General features: G+C 42.7%; 1 protein-coding gene across 1 annotated transcript; it reads left to right on the top strand.

The window, feature by feature from the left end:
- Nucleotides 1–2862: 2862 nt before the first annotated feature.
- Nucleotides 2863–15182, top strand: LOC125632003 (carboxymethylenebutenolidase homolog). Its single transcript, XM_048839581.1, has 5 exons — nucleotides 2863–3077; nucleotides 3998–4105; nucleotides 9130–9272; nucleotides 10884–10975; nucleotides 14860–15182. The coding sequence occupies exons 1-5, from the start codon at nucleotides 2863–2865 to the stop codon at nucleotides 15037–15039; spliced, it is 738 nt and encodes a 245-aa protein (XP_048695538.1). The 3' UTR covers nucleotides 15040–15182.
- The last annotated feature ends 1229 nt before the right edge of the window (nucleotides 15183–16411 follow it).

Here is a 16411-nt window from a genome sequence, read left to right on the forward strand (position 1 = left end):
TTCATGCCCTGGGAGATTTTGACAAATGTTCTGGCATTTCGAAAACTGGAACGGAGTTCTGATAGCACGGATTCCTCTCCCGATACAGCGATCAGGTCCCGTACCTCCCGTTTGGTCCATGCTGGAGCTCTTTTGCGATTCTGGGACTCCATCATGGTCACCTCTGCTGATGAGCTCTGCACTCACCTGCAGCTTGCCACACTGGCCAAACAGGAAATGAGATTCAAAAGTTCGTGGGCCTTTTCCTGTCTACCTGGCCAGTTCATCTGAGTTGAGAGTGCTATCCAGAGTGGTCACAATGGAGCACTCTGGGATAGCTCCCGGAGGCCAATACCGTCTAATTGCGTCCACAGTACTCCAAATTTGACCCGGAAAGGCAGATTTCAGCGCTAATCCCCTTGTTGGGGGTGGAGTAAAGAAATCGATTTTAAGAGCCCTTTAAGTCAAAAAAAGGGCTTTGTCGTGTGGACGGGTGCAGGGTTAAATCGATTTAACGCTGCTAAATTCGACCTCAACTCCCAGTGTAGACCAGGGCTCAGGGCTGCTCTTCAGTTAAGAAACCTTGGGGGAGGGGGGAGAGCAGAGCCCCCCTCTCTTGTCGCCCCTAAATGGCACCCCTGAGTTGAATGCTGCCCTGAAGAACTGGTGGGGGCATCTTTTGTCCTTGGGGCTAATAATACCACCTTACCTCACAGAGGTGTTGAGAAAATAAAAGTTTGTGAAGCATTCAGTTATTGTAGTGATAAGCAACACAAATAAGCCCACGAGGAAATTAATAATTCTGTATTCAGAGCAGGATTTGTTTTGAATCATGTGCAGTAAATAAGTTCTGGGGTAATGCATTGTACAGTGAAGAGCAAACATAATAATGAATAGCTGTTCAGGAAGCAGCATTCTTCCTGTGCACTGAATGAGGCAGGGGTCCTGTGTTAAAAATGGGATGTGATCATGTAACTAAAGAATGTCTTCTTTCCCAGCCAGTTCTACCCTCCCATTTGGGGTTTCCCATTCAAATCCCAGTCTTCCCTACTCATTGGGGTCCCCTTCCAGTCTCCTGCACAGCCCGGTCCAGTCTCCCACATTGGGCTCCTCTTTGGATCCTCAGTTTTCCTCCCCTGCTTACCACCATTCTCACTCTCTACCCCCACCCCAAGGATCCTTGTCTCAGTTTCCCCTCCCACAACAACTCCCATGTTCAGTCTCCAGGCCCCTCTCCCCCCAACTCCTTGTCCCAATCTACTCTCTCACTGCCACTGCTTGTCCCTCTCCCCCCGCCCCCCGCACCGGTCTGTTTTTTGTCTGCATGAGTCAGGTAGCCTTCTTCTCCACACTGCCTGGGCACCAGCAGGGGTAGCCTTGAAAACACAGGAGAGACAGACTCCCTGCTCTCAGTTCCAGAGCCATAGTAGCCCCCAGCACCAGAAGCAATTGCAGTGAAAGTCCTGCTCAGTCCCTGCGGATGGAATCCTCAGAGAATTTAGCTGCCAAACTCTGACAAGTGTCTACTGAGCACATGTGAACTAAGAGTTTTCTGAGGCTTAGATACTCACTAAATGTGGGCTGTTTTTTGTGAGAATGGCAAAAAGCACATCAGTGACACAATGGCCACCCCCTGCCAGATTTCAAACCCCTGCTCCAAACCATGAGGATGCTAAACTTTCTGAGTAAAATAGTTGTCAGAAGTATTTTAACATGGGTAAAAAAACATATTTCCCCCTAATCTGTTTCTCAGAAATGGCTGGACCCTTTTTGTTGAAATTTTCCAAGAACAATATTGGGCCTGAGGCAGACATTTAGCATGGAAAAATTCAGCCCAGATGGTTTAAGTCTGGCCAAGACCCTCAAATCACGGTCTGATAATGGAACAACCTTAAGTGTAGGCAGTGCTACCAGTGCCACCTGTAAAATTGTCACCTACGTCTTTATTCTGGAATTACCGTTTCTCTGATGTTGATCTCAAATTTATCTCCATAGTAGAGAGAAACTGTTTGGGTTTGTGATATAAGACTACAGAGGTTCATGTTTGCTGCTACCCATACTGACTATCATTAAGGTTAAGCTTTTGTCATGATTATCTTTAGTAAAAGTCATGGACAGGTCACGGGTAACCAACAGAAATTCATGGAAGCCCGTGACCTGTCCCTGACTATTACTAAAAATAACTGGGAGGGAGAAGGGGGGCTGACTGCCACGGTGACTGACAGCTCCAGCCCCTGCTGCCGCCACAGGGGCTGAAGTCAAAGAAGTCACAGAGGTTCATTAAAGTCACGGCATCCGTGATCTTCATGACTAAATCGTATCCTTAACTATCGGATATATACTTCCTGATTTGCAGTTTACTATCCATGAACTTGACCCAGTGTAGGAATACCGCAAGATAACCAATCCAAAGTCACATGCCTCATTACTGACAACTTCCAGCATTTTCTTCATGTGAGGTTCTTATTGGTTCACCATCAAATTGTATTATAATAGGTCTGTTTCTCCTTTCATGCCAGAGGAAATCAGGAGTAACTGCTTTGTGGTTAATGGCACTGTATAAGGGTAAAAAGGTGTGATATCAGAAACAGGCCCCAAATGTTTAAGTTGTGTATGTCATTCTTAACTTTGCTTTTTTTATCTTCCTTTCTTTATTTTCAGTTTACTAACACGATTGGTTGAGACCTATTCGAAAAGTTTCTCACTTTGGAACATTACCCTTCAATTTTAATTTTCCCTTTGAGACATGACATATTAAAGTTATTCATTAATGTTATAATGTCACTCAATGTAATATTTTCTGAAAATCCAATGTGTATTTAATTTGTTTTATGCTAATAGTTTAATATCTTTTTTCATTTCTACTTTACTTTAGTTTTTCAAATGACTTTAGATGCTCAACCTTTCCTATATGATATTGGAAAAAGAACTGATTATGTGGGCTTTGGACATGAAGAGCAAGTGGAGCACATCAAGGCATATGTTTGCAAACCATCTTCTGTCACGGACAAAGCTGTGATTGTGATTCATGACATATATGGATGGCAATTCCCAGACATTAGATACATAGCTGATCTAGTGGCAGCTGAGGGATACGTGTAAGCATTATTGTTTTACTGATTTCTTCCCAAAGAGACGCACTCAGGTTCACCAGATTCCAATTTCCAAATTGTGTTTTCCATATACAAGGAGAAATCATGTCATTTCAGTCTGAATTACTTATCTAAGAATAAAGGACACATAAAAAATGGTACCTTCCTGACAGTTCCCAGTGTAAAATAGATTTTCTCAGTTCAGGCTGCAACAATTCTCGGAACATAATGGCGGCACAAGCAGAGTTCTGAGAAATGTCAAGGTGCAGTGCACTAACAGAAGCACCAACAAAAGGTTGCTGTGTTTGAGTGCCCAGCAGTGTGGGTGATTTAAAAAACTGAAACTGTTTTAAACTGAAATTTAATTAGAAATACTAACAAGAAATGTATATTCATGGTAAGTTGTGCAACCTCTCTTTAAAACAAAACTTCTTTGAGACTAGACAACATGACAATATTTCTTTTAGCTTTCATTAGCAAAGATGTAACATGAGAGTGAGAGAGAGCGAGTGTGCATAGCAATGAAGATTTCTTTTAAATGCACTGGCCTTTGGATTTGATTTTTAAAGATAAGGTGATATAGTATCAGTTTATTTTTCTACAGAAACACTGAATTTTTTTTAGAGAGACTAGGTGGGTGAGGTAATACTTGTTACTGGACCAATTTCTGTTGATGAAAGAGACAAGCTTTCAAGCTTCTACAGCTCTTCTTTAGGTCTGGGACAGGTGCTCAGTCTTACTACATCTTGCTAAGTAATTTTCTGACTACTGGAATAGCATGATGATTAGAAGGTGATACTGACACTAACCATGTGGGTGACCATTATGGGGCAAAAAAGGGCCAAATGAATATTTTGGTGTGCATAGATTTTCCCTGTTGTTCTTGCCCGGACCTAAAAGTTGAGTCAATTTTATTTTTCATACAGAGCCATCTGCCCAGACTTTTTTCTGGGGAAAAAACCTTGGACATCCGCTGATCACTGGGCTGAGTTTGGTGACTGGTTGAAAGATCGAGATCCCACAAAAGTGGACAGGTAAGATGTATATTTATGCTGGAAATTTCAAAGCTTCATGGGCACCTGAACATAAAGATATGGATTTAATGTAGCAATTAAAGAGAATGTATGTGCCTTTAGGCAGCTGCATGGGCTAGCTCTGATGTAGCTAGATCAAAGCTAGCTTGAGTAATAACAGCAGTGAAGCTGCTGCAACACGGGTGGCTGCAACAGCTGGCCCTGCCTGCTCAGGATTCTGGGTACATATTCAAATAGCCTCCATCCATGTTGGCTTCACTGCTATTATTATTCAAGCTTGCTTTGATCTACCTATCTAGGTGTTGCAATCAGTCCTCCAGATTACAGAGTAGACAAAGCCTGTGTGGGAGGGAGCATAACAGGAGTTAAAGGTTGAAAAGTTAGGCCATCCCTGGGCATACTAAGAGAGGAGAGCTGCTGCACCATGTTCTTCCTTGGGGCCAGGTCAGTGCTTCAAGGCTGCCTGGGGGGAATTGCAAAAGATGCCTACTGAGGGGGAAAGAGGGTTACTTCAAAAGTGTGGGATCACAAAGTGCTTTTTATTTTGCAAAAGTGTAAGGATGTGGAGGAGGGGTTACAGAAAGGGAGGAAAAACTAGGAGTAAGAGGAATTGCATAGATTTCAGTTTATATTTAAAAGTGCCATGAAAGGAGCTTATTTTTTAATTTACCAGTTATCCGACCAATGCCCTTGTGGTGTGCTGCTGGCTGGGCACCCAGACGTGTGCGAGTGTCTCTTGAAAGTAGGATATGAGTCTGGGCTCTCCCACTTTGTGGAGATGGTGGCATAATTACTACAGCCACCTAGGACAAGGGCACACCAAACTTCTGGCACTAGTAGCACGCCGGGTGTACCGTGACTGAGGCAAACACTGAAGGGGCTTCAGCTGCTAGACCCAGTAGATGTTAGACCTGGTGGGTCCCAATAATCACTCTGATGTTTGGCTAAAGTGAAGGGGTATTTTACTAGGGCTGGCAAGAAAGGGAAGGGTTGCAGATACTCTAGGTCAGGGTGGGCAAACTAAGGCCTGGAGGCCGCCTCTGGCCCTTCAGACATTTTAATCCGGCCCTCAAGCTCCCGCTGGGAAGCAGGGTCCAGGGTTTGCCCTGGTCCGTTGCTCCAGCTGGGAGCTTGCCCCACTCCACGCGTGCTGTGGCTCCGCGCTGCTCCCGGAAGCAGCGACATATCCCTCCTCCGGCTCCTATACATAGGGGCAGCCAGTGGGCTCCACATGCTGCCCCTGCCCCAACTGCTGCTCCTGCAGCTCCCATTGGCTGGGAACCATGGCCAATGGGAGCTGCAGGGGCGGTGCCTGCGGACAGGACAGCTAGCCGAACCACCTGGCTGCACGTCTGTGTAGGAGCTGGAGGAGGGACATGCTGCTGCTTCTGGGAGCTGCTTGAGGTAAGTGTCACCTGGAGCCTGCACCTCTGACCCTCTCCTGCAGCCTAATCCCCTGCCCCAGCCCTGATCCACTTCCCACCCTCCGAACCCCTTGGTCCCAGCCCGGAGCACCCTCCTGCACCCCCAACCCCTCATCCCCAGCCTCACCCCAGAGCCCGTACCCCCAGCTGGAGCCCACCCCCGCACTCCAACCTCCTGCGCCAGCCCGGATCCCCCCTTCCGCACCCTGAACTCCTCATTTCTGGCCCCACCCCAGAGCCTGCACCCCTAGCCAGAGCCCTCACCCCCTCCCATACCCCAACCCCCAATTTCATGAGCATTCATGGCCCACCATACAATTTCCATACCCAGATGTGGCCATTGGGCCAAAAAGTTTGCCCACCCCTGCCCTAGGTACAGTGGCTTAAACAGTTACAGCTGAAAGTGAAACAAAAGCAGTTCCTGTCTGGGCCTCTGGGGACAGTCCAGCCTTCAGGCCTATTGCCAGGGATGCCCTCTGCAGTCCAGTCTCCTTCAAAGCAAATAGGGGATTGCAGATTTCCAAGCCAGGATCTGGTAGGGGTGTGTCTCACTGGGATCCCTCTCCGCTGGCTCCCTGCCCAGTCTCTGCTGCTCCTCCACAAGTCTTGCACAGACCTGCTCCCAGTGGCAACGTATGGCAGTCACACCCTGTGCCTCAGCTTTTGCTGCAGCCTGCTCTGCACACAGTTCTTGGGGCTTGCCCCCTGCATCCAGAGTCCCTGCTGCTCTTGGCGCCATGCCACCACTGCTTCTCAAAAGTGCCAAGTCTCTTCGTGGGTCAGGGTCTTTCCATACAATTTCTGCCCCTTCCTCCTGCTGGGCTTGGGGAAGAGCTTGTGCCATGGGAGGGGAGTTGATGGGAATGGTAGTTTCCAGTTCATCAAATTCAGGATAGTGGGATGGGGGGAAAGGTTGCAGTTCTGTAGTGGGCAAAGTCTCAGGGGGAGGAGATGCTGAGCCTTGCCTGGCTGTGCTTCCAGACGGTTTATGTGCGCAGGGTTTGGGCCAAATGGAGAGATACAATTCTATGTTTGGATGGATGCTGTGGGGCTGGAGTTGGAGTTTCCTGGTGGTGCACTGGAGTAATTTCCTCCTCATGCTCAGATCCACCATAGTAAGTAGTGAAGTAAAGGGTTATCAGCTTGGTGTCACCCCTCTCTTGACTCCTGTCTCTTCCTTTGCAATGGCCATGTCCTCTTCAAGGGTAGCTGGAGTTTGCTTCTGGAGAGGTCCCGGGTCACAGCAGGGGGTTCTTGTAGGAGGGTTGCTCTGGTCTACGTATTTTACACAAGGAAAATGGTGGGGAGAGGCACATCTTTATTACTGACAGACATACAGACCTCAGCCACTTGCTTGAATGACACTGTTGGCAGGGCAAGGTGCCTGCTGTGCTCTGTTAACCTTGTAAGGGCTGTGGCTTGTGCTTCACCGTGGGATGGACTGTTGTATTCACAGCTGGGAATGCTCTGTCTTTCACATAAGGAGCTGCAAATCTTGCCACTTGGTGAGGGGCATTTTTGATAAATGCCCCACTCCTGGCTGCAGTGAGTCTCAGGAGTAGCAGTGGGAAAAGATCATGAGAACGTGGTCTTGTGAGCAATATAAACGTGCAACACCCTGCCCAACATACTCACCTGGAGACAGCTGTTTCATGTGGGTGGTGGGCAATCCCCACCTGCTGGATGGATTGTAGCACCATTGTCTCCCCTTCTCCCCAACCACAGTTCTTTTCTTTGGCTTTGGCACACGCAGCTGCTGTCTTCTTAACTCTCTGCAGAGTACCAGCCACTTCCCAATGTCCTCCAGACTACTCCTCTGGTGTCCTACAGCTTTCACGCCGCCTATCACCTGTATCCGTAGGTACTGAGACTGGCTTTGATCTTTCTCCAAACTCCATGTGGAAAGGAGGCAAAGTTTTCCATGAGTCAGTTTTTCAAGTAGAATGCTCCCATTCTCTGTCAGCCATTGTCTGCCCATCTCACATCACACTTTCCTTCTCCAGTTGATGATAATAGGATTTATTCTCTTGCACAGCTCCTAAGCAAAATGTGCAGGATTACCCTAGAACATATTAAAGAGAATGTTTCCTGTGGGAGGGAAATATCGATGCCTGCAGAGGAAATGATCAGCTGAATGCTGATTCAGTGTGTCAATGGGAGGTCTGTCTAACATACATCCCATGTATCTGATGCTTCCTTGACATATCGTCCAATATATTCACTTTACACAGTGTGTACATACACTAGTGAATTAGTATTTTGTCATTGCATGCCAGTTCTTGATTTCTGAGGGGAGCTTTCAGGTCCTTTCTGCAGCTCTTCTCTAAATACTTTGAGGAAGACATCTAAGTTCCTCTGATTAAATTTATCACTTTTAAACAGCAAATGAAATGTAGGTACAGTTATCTATAGTCCATACCGACATTTGCAACAAACCGGTTCCTGAATTCAGGGAGGCACTGTTAGTTCTTCAGTGTCCATCAGGAGAGCCTGAAACTTCAAGAAACAGACAATAAAGCCAGAGTGACACCCATCTACTCTGACATTGACTGATGGGCCACTAAGCACTTCCATAACCTCTTAGGAGTAGCTCAGTGTACCCAGCCTATCCCCTACTCCTGCCGGCCCAGCTTCCGACTATGCAAATCCCAGAATCCCTGTGTATAACAATATTACTGAATTTTCAGAACAGATAGTTGCTGAACATTTACCTTTTAGAATTCTTTCCCAAAACAAGGTGCAGATATATAAGCACTTACCTATCAGCTTAGACACCAAGTTTTGAAAATCTAGCTTAGTATATGCAATTACATTTAAAATTTAAAAAACTAAAAATCAGACCTCTGAAAAATAATAAAATGAAAATGTTTTCAAACTTGTTGAGACTTCTGAAATTAAAAAAAAGAATTGACCATGGTATATATTATATATTCCCAAATTTGTTACATTACCCTTCATATACAGTCCATGTGCCTTTTTGTGTAGTAGTTATTGTCAGTTTAATTTTGGAAAAATGTTTAGTTGGATAATTCTTTAACACTCTGTCAAGTGGTTGGTTGGCTGGAATTATTTTATGCTACATCACAAAGTATGAGGTGGGTCATAATATAGTCGTGTAATTTGTTTACCTAAATAAGTATTTCATTTTTACAGAATCAAGCTAAGCTCTTCTGCTCCCACAATCCATCATGTAAAATTCTGTTTGTGCACATTTGCACTTGCTTGCATGTCTTGTTCTTATTAGTTCTCTTCTGGATGAAGTAATTCTTAGTCAGTTCTCCTGGAAATGATAGGATAGCTCCCAATTCAGATAATTACTTCAGCCCATGATTAATTTACTCTACTTAAGTTCTACTGAAGAAAATGTTTAACTTTAAGCACATGCTTAATTGCTGTCCAATATAGGGATACTCTTCTGAATTAGGGCCATAGTTCCTAACCCATATTTAAGAATAGCAATACCTAATCTGGGGCTGGAATAATTTTAAATGACAGAAGGAGTAGATGGGGACAATTTTATGTACTTTTGGGTTTTCTTTTTAGATTTTCAGATTAAATCTGCTATAGATTTCTTAGTTCACTTTTGTTTGTATGTCTTAGGGAAGCTGATGTTGTCTTGAAGTATCTAAAGGAGCAATGCAGTGCAAAGAAGATCGGTGTCGTTGGGTTTTCTTGGGGTGGAATGGCTGTACATCACTTGATGCTGAAAAATCCTGAATTAATGACTGGCGTGTCCCTCTATGGTAGTGAAGATTGCATGTAAACTTGAGCAGGCTCACTTGATTATGTAGAGTATATATTTTAGATGTTGCTTTATATAGATTTCTATAAGTATTCAATTTACAGGTGAGCTGCAGATTTAAATATGACTATTTATTTCAGCAATATGTGCTATATGCTTCCACTAACTAAAGGGAAAGCCAGCATTTAAGATGTTCACACAACAGAAAATGTAATTTTTCATTTTTCACTGAATGTCCTCACCAGCGCTATAACTGCTTGGAAAATTGTGATCTTTTCCCCCAGAATCTTTTGTTTTTCATCAGAATAAAACATGTGCTAATCTGTGAAATATATGAATGCCTTGTCTACACTAACACTGTAAATTGATGTAAATTACACTAATTAAGTTATGTAAATTACATAAGTTGATGTAACTTACATTGATTGAAAATGGTGTCTACACTATGCTATGTCGATGGCAGAGTGCTCTCTCGCCAACTTATCACGTCTTCACCAGACCCACTAAATCAATACCTCTGCATCAATCACAGTGGCGCCAATTAAGCTCGTAGTGAAGACTAGCCCTAAGAATCAAGTATTTCCTGATTTCCACTTGACTGGCTCTATGCTCCAGCAGGGTTCTCTGCTCTCAGCATTGCCATGGCATAATGCATACTGGGATATCCCAGAGCACAAGCAAATAATTTGGGATATAAATGGTCTGACAGGAGAAAAGGTAAGTTGTCTGTTGTTCATGTGCTGAATGCCCAACGGAGCCTAGTTTGTAGGAACATTGCAGGAAGTTAGACTGGACATTTGGCACAGACGATGGCAGAGAGGATTCTGCTGCCTATTCTGATGGGAGGAGCACATCTGCCGATGGTTAAGGAGTTTCACAATGTGGGAGCCATGTTGGTTCCCTGGTACAGCAGCAACCAAGACTGCTTTCTTTCATCTTGGCTTGGCAAGGCAGGTACAGCGTTTCCTTTCAGATATGGACCTAGCCACACTTATCCATGCCTTCAGCCACTTCCAGTTTAGATTGCTGTAATGTGCTGAACATCAGTCTTGAGGACCACTCAACTTTCATTGACTGCAGAATGCAACTTCTCTTATCTGCTTAGTGATGCTTCTTACATCTTGGCGTTCCATAGACTGAACTACCCCCAATTGGAAGCCATTGCCAAGAGTTGCTGATTTTTAAATCCCTATCCAACTTGGATCCTGTCTAGCTTACATATCATCTTTCTCCTTATGCTCCATCCCAATTTTTGGGATGAGTAAGGGGCTGTTGACTCTAAAGTTTGCTGCCCTCACTGGTCCCAATAACCCACCTTTGTTGACATTCAGGATATCTTGCAAGGCCCATGTACATGAATATACTATCTTTCATTTGCTGGGTTGGCTTGAGGAAAGTTGAGCCTCTTGAGGTTCTCTGAGTGTTTTTTTACACTATATTTTATGCTGTGTGAGTTTAAAGCTGATTTACGCGTGCACGTAGCATTTGTGACAGAACATTTTTATAATAAAAAATAAATATTGCTGAAGTAAATAGAAGTTTTGTATTTAAATTTGCAGCTCACCTTGAAAGATGTCACATGATTTAAATACTCTCTCAAAATGTGTTATAGGAATAATCAGGGACTCTGATGACAGATATAATTTGCTGAACCCGACGTTTTTTATTTTTGGGGAAAAAGATCACACCATTTCGTATGACCAAGTAAGTGTTTGTCTCAAAACAGATTTCTCTTTTCCTGACATGCTTTTATCTTATAAAGCAGAATTCTGGCTACTGGATATCTGTGTAGGCCTGCTAGGAAACCCTTGGGGAGACACGAGAGCAGAGCAGTAGCTATATTTTAGCTTCTCCTTGAGATTACAGAGAAGCCACTGTATAGCTTCTCTTTCGGGGGGACTGAACAGAAACATGGTGGGGCCAACGGTCAGCCTCTTTGTATCACAGCAAGCAAGGGCTGAATGTGTACAAAGAGACTCCAGTGGGTACAAACCATACACTTTAACCACTTCGACATTTGTGCTGCCTCTTAGAGGGCACAGGGTTAAGCCACTGAATTTAGACTCTGGAGACAGAGGTTCAGTTCTCAGCCCTGCTCCAGAACTCTCTGAGTGACTGTGAGCAGGTCACCTAGTCAGTCTGGGTATACTGGGAAACTGAACTAGGTTAGAAAAGTGGTAATGAACATATTTTACTTATAATACCTGTAAACCTTATGCCCTGGCTAGATGAGGAAATATAGTGTTTTTTTAAAAAAAGGAATGATGTAAGATTAGCTATAATTAAAATACCTAGCTCTTATATAGGGCTTGTCATTAGTAGATCTCAAAGGAGGTCAGTATCCTTATCTCCATGTCACAGATGAGGAAACTGAGGTACAGGGAAGGAAGTGGCTTGCTCAAGGCCAGAGCTAGGAATAGAACCCAGCTCTCCTAAGGCCCACTCCAGTACTCTATCTAGTAGGCCACACTGGCTAATTAGTACATTTCCTAATATAATGCTTTTTCCCAGTGTAGACATGGGTGACCATGCCTTGGTTCCCTCTGTAAAATGAGGGTAGTACCTCCCTGCCTAACAAAGGTGCTGTGAGGGTAAATTCACTAATGCTTGGTAGGCACTAAAATACTAAAATGACAAGGGCCCCATAAGTACATAAATAGGAGTCAAGAGCCTGGTCTGCATATAAATTCCCTGCCTATGCAGTGACAGTGATGGCACATCACCACAACACCATAGTTTATGCTGTAGGAATAGTCCATAAGTGGGAGAGGACTAACAGGTTTCAGAGTAGCAGCCGTGTTAGTTTGTATCTGTAAAAAGAAAAGGAGTACTTGTGGCACCTTAGAGACTAACAGAGACTAACAAATGTATTAGAGCATAAGCTTTCGTGAGCTACAGATGAAGTGAGCAGTAGCTCACAAAAGCTTATGCTCTAATACATTTGTTAGTCTCTAAGGTGCCACAAGTACTCCTTTTCTATTCTTCTCAGATATACTTGATATTTTTTCATAAGAATGTTCTTTAATCCATGTAATGTGCCTACAGCATGGAATAGATGCATCAGGAAAATCTAAATTCCATACAAAAACTGCATTAAGAGAATCTTGAGGTGTAAAATGAAACACTTACATGACAGGAAATGCCAATATTAAGGTTGGATGAACAACTTTGTGCCCTTATCCATATGCATTAGGACACAGGATGAAATCCATTCAAGTGTTGGTATTGACTTCAGTGGGGCCAGGATTTCACCCACAGTGTTTAATTACATGATCCTTACATTATTTTTGTTCAGTAGAACTCTTGCCTTATTCACTGGGTAGTATGGATAGTGCTCAGTTAAGGAAGAAGCTGATCTATATTTATTTTTATTTGCATTACTTAAACGTGTGGATCCATGCCTCAGATATGGCTGTCCCTGCACTGACTGAACAAAACCTTCATTCACTACATACTGTCCAATTTCCAAGGTGAAGGACTCAGTACTCTTCCCCAGCCTCATTCACTACACAATGCTATTTCACCCACCCTGCAAACTGAATAAGGCTTGGGCCCTTTGGAAAATATAGTATGTGATTACATAAAGACTGCATTGTAATGCATACACACACGAGGGAACAATTAAGATTGCACAGGCCACATTACCTTTAATTTTTCTTCTAAGTGCTTTTATTTTTCAAGGGTTATTTAATGTATTTTTTTTTAAACGGAAATTCCTAGGTTCTTAAAAAAAGAAAAACAAAAAATGCCCTAAAAGCTTCCATCATCTGTAATGTGCTGTACAGCAGTGGAACTCTCTGTCCTGCACTGCATGTGCTCCGGTGAGGTACCAAACCTAGGCTTCATTCCATACACTTCCCTATTTACATCTGAAAAAAATACATGAAAAGAATGTTCTGACTGCAAAGTAACAGAAATTTTACAGTTGCTCATGCAACCTTAATTCAGACCCTTTGGGCACAGGAATTATGATACATTCTTTAATTACACAAACACATACAATTTTGAGACCCTCCTTTCTCTTCCTTCCAACTAACAGACCTTCCAAATTCTGCAACAAATGAGACAACTGCCTCCTTCGCTACCCAACCTTGATTCAGCCCCAGAGCACAGTTCATTCTGTTTATTGAATGAGGCAGGGGTCCTGTTGGAAAAATAGTATGTGATAATGTAGTTGGAGACTGTATCATAATGAATATGCACAAAGAGGCTGAATTAAGATTGCAAAGCGGGGCTTAATTTTCTAATTTCTGAGTGGTTGGCTTTGCAACCTTAATGTTCTTTTAACATAGGATTGGGTATAGTGCAGAAGGAAGCAGGAATCCTTTACAGTCCTACCTGCTTACATACTCACCTTCACAGATAATACTGCACAGCCATCTGCACAGGTCTACACATTAAAAATGAAATTCCCCTCCACATCTGGCCCATGCATGTGCAACTGAGGGTACATTCACACTTCAAGCTTGAGGAGACATACCCACGTTAGCTCTGATCGAGCTAGTGCACTAAAAATAGAATGTAGCTGTAATTGCGTGAGCAGGAGCAGGGTCTTAGACAGGATTGTACTCAAGGCAGCTAGCCCCTCCCACCACAGAGACCTGTGTCTTTCTCCCTTTTGACTGGGGTTTGTCAAGCTGCACCATTTCTGTCTACTCTGTGATATTCCCAGCAAGCCAGACTGCCTAAACAGGACGGAGTCTGCACTTTGTTTTCTCTTTGAATGCTAAGAACAATGTAATTGCCAGCAATTATGAGTTACCACATCTTTTTCTAAGCAAGCACATTTATTCTTATGGTGAAAGCATTACAGAGCAAACATAGTAAAAACAATAAAAGAATCTACATACTTCTAAAAAGCTTACCAGAGATCACCTCAACTCCAGCCTCTGGCTCTGGTAGGTATCACTTGTTCAACTGGGTTTTCCCCATGGTTACAAGTTCATAACTGTCTCAGATTCAGAGCCAGAACAACCATGAATAGTTCAGTCTTTCCTTTATACAACTTGGGCTTTTAATACTGGCCTTACGTAACAGGTGATCCACAGACAAAGGCCTGCTCCTCAGGGTGTAACTTCAAAGGCTGGATTTTTGCAAAACCGGAGGTGCAGAATTTGAATTCACCTTACCTGAGATATTTCCCAGGAAATCCACTTCACGCGTATTGTCCCAAAAGCTCATTCTTATCTGACACATTGTTCAGTAGAGTCCTTTGATCACTCAGGCCTTATATTGGATCTCCCCCTACCGAAGTTACATACAGTCCTGGCCCACAATAATACATAAACTTTGTATTTGGTACAATGAACCCCAAGGATACTAAGACTTAATTCACTAAGGTTTCTTAAGGATATGGGAGGAAATTACCATATCTTTCACAGAGTCATATTTCAAAGATAAGTTTTCTTCTTTATTAGTTAAGAGCCTGTAAAAAGAGCTTCGTTAATAAAAATCTGGCCTGAGTGTTAGATAAGTAAAGAAGATACTAATCACATCTTCCAGAAAGCCAAACAATGGACAAACTGAGAGTTGACAAGTTAAACAAAAATTAAAAACAACACAATAATGGAAGATGCTCTGTGTTGCAGATCATCTTACTGGAGAAGAAACTGAAACAGTACTGTCAAGTTGAATATAGAATTAAAGTTTATCCTGGACAAGTTCATGGCTTTGCAGAGTTAAAGCCAGAAGATATGAAACCTCGAGATAAACCTTACATTGAAGAAGCAAGAAAGGATATGATGAACTGGCTGAAAACATATGTTTAACAGAAATATAAAGTCTAGTCTGTAAAACAATATAAAGTAATATATTTTGGGGATTTAAGAGTAGCACTTGATTGAATTATATTTTACAGAAAATATAAAGGTCCTATTCCTATAACTTTGAAAAAGAAAATCTGTACTGTTTTGTAGAGAATTTACAACAATTAAAAATAGTAACTTTTTCATTTGTAGTTCTTAATGTTTATAATCTGATTTCATATTGAATCATTGTTGAATGAAGAAATCATTAAGCATTAAAAAGTTGTTCAAATTCAGCCTATCTTAATATAGTTATAATCTGCCGGAAAAAGTTCTCCAATTTGTATAGGGCATATTCTTTTAATGATCATATTTTAATCATAATTAATACTAATGGAAATTGGTCATGCATTGAGAGTGTGGACTCCTTTGATCTATACTATCATGACAAAAGTGACCATACATCCTAATTTCACCAGCAGAGCCATGTGTTTTTTCTAAATGATGTCCCAGGAAGTTTTTTGGGGGACACCTGCAATGTCCTGTTTTTTCTTTTAATAAGTCAAAACATTTTTTTATTAACAACTACAAAACATTTATACAAGACATATTGCTGTACTTAGTAGAATTTGCTGTTTGTGTAACAGGAAGGAGCAGTCTAGCCAAGTATGGTGAACAGAGAGCAACCGATGTGAACAGATAAATCAAATGACTGCAGACACTGTCAAAAGGTGTTGTTCTGCAAACATGGATGACACCAGTCGAGTGTTCATTATAAACTCATTTAGAACCCTATGCCACTGGAAAAAATTCTTCCACTCTAAAGCCTGGTCTACACTGGGGGGTTGGGGGGTGGGATCGATAGAAGTTACGCAACATCAGCTATGTGAATAACGTAGCTGAAGTCGACGTACGTAGACCTACTCACTGTGGTGAGTCGACTGCTGCCGCTCCCCCGTCAACTCTGCCTGCGCCTCTTGCGGTGGTGGAGTACAGGAGTCGACAGGAGAGTTCTTGGGAGTCAATTTATTGCGTCTAGAGTAGACGCAATAAATCAACTCCCGCTGGATTGATCGCTGCCTGACGATCTGGCGGGTAGTATAGACATACCTGAAGGAATATGCTCATGTCATGGTTGAGTCAGAAGCTAGCAATAGTGCACAATTAAAAATAATTCTGTAAAAGTATTTTGTATTCTTAAAAATGACACCTCAAAAGTGCCTCCATATTTGATTTTGATACTAAGATCTCCTTAATCATTTAGATATATCATACGTCATGTTAGCTTCATTGTTTGTTTCGTGCACTGTCAAGCTCTTGCTGCCAAAGGAAAGCCTGAAAACTTCCACCATGTCTTTCTTTAAGATGTTAAAATACTGAATTGCCTTCAAGGGTA

This window comes from Caretta caretta, chromosome 2 (assembly GCF_965140235.1).
Source record: "Caretta caretta isolate rCarCar2 chromosome 2, rCarCar1.hap1, whole genome shotgun sequence".
Taxonomy (NCBI): domain Eukaryota; kingdom Metazoa; phylum Chordata; order Testudines; family Cheloniidae; genus Caretta; species Caretta caretta.

What these genes read in the sequence shown, in the direction of transcription:
- LOC125632003 (XM_048839581.1), top strand. Translation starts at nt 2,863, where the DNA reads ATGACTTTAGATGCTCAACCTTTCCTATATGATATTGGAAAAAGAACT. An exon ending in GTGGCAGCTGAGGGATACGT is followed by an intron (nt 3,078 to 3,997) that starts GTAAGCATTATT and finishes TTTTTCATACAG; the next exon opens with AGCCATCTGCCCAGACTTTT. An exon ending in GATCCCACAAAAGTGGACAG is followed by an intron (nt 4,106 to 9,129) that starts GTAAGATGTATA and finishes TGTATGTCTTAG; the next exon opens with GGAAGCTGATGTTGTCTTGA.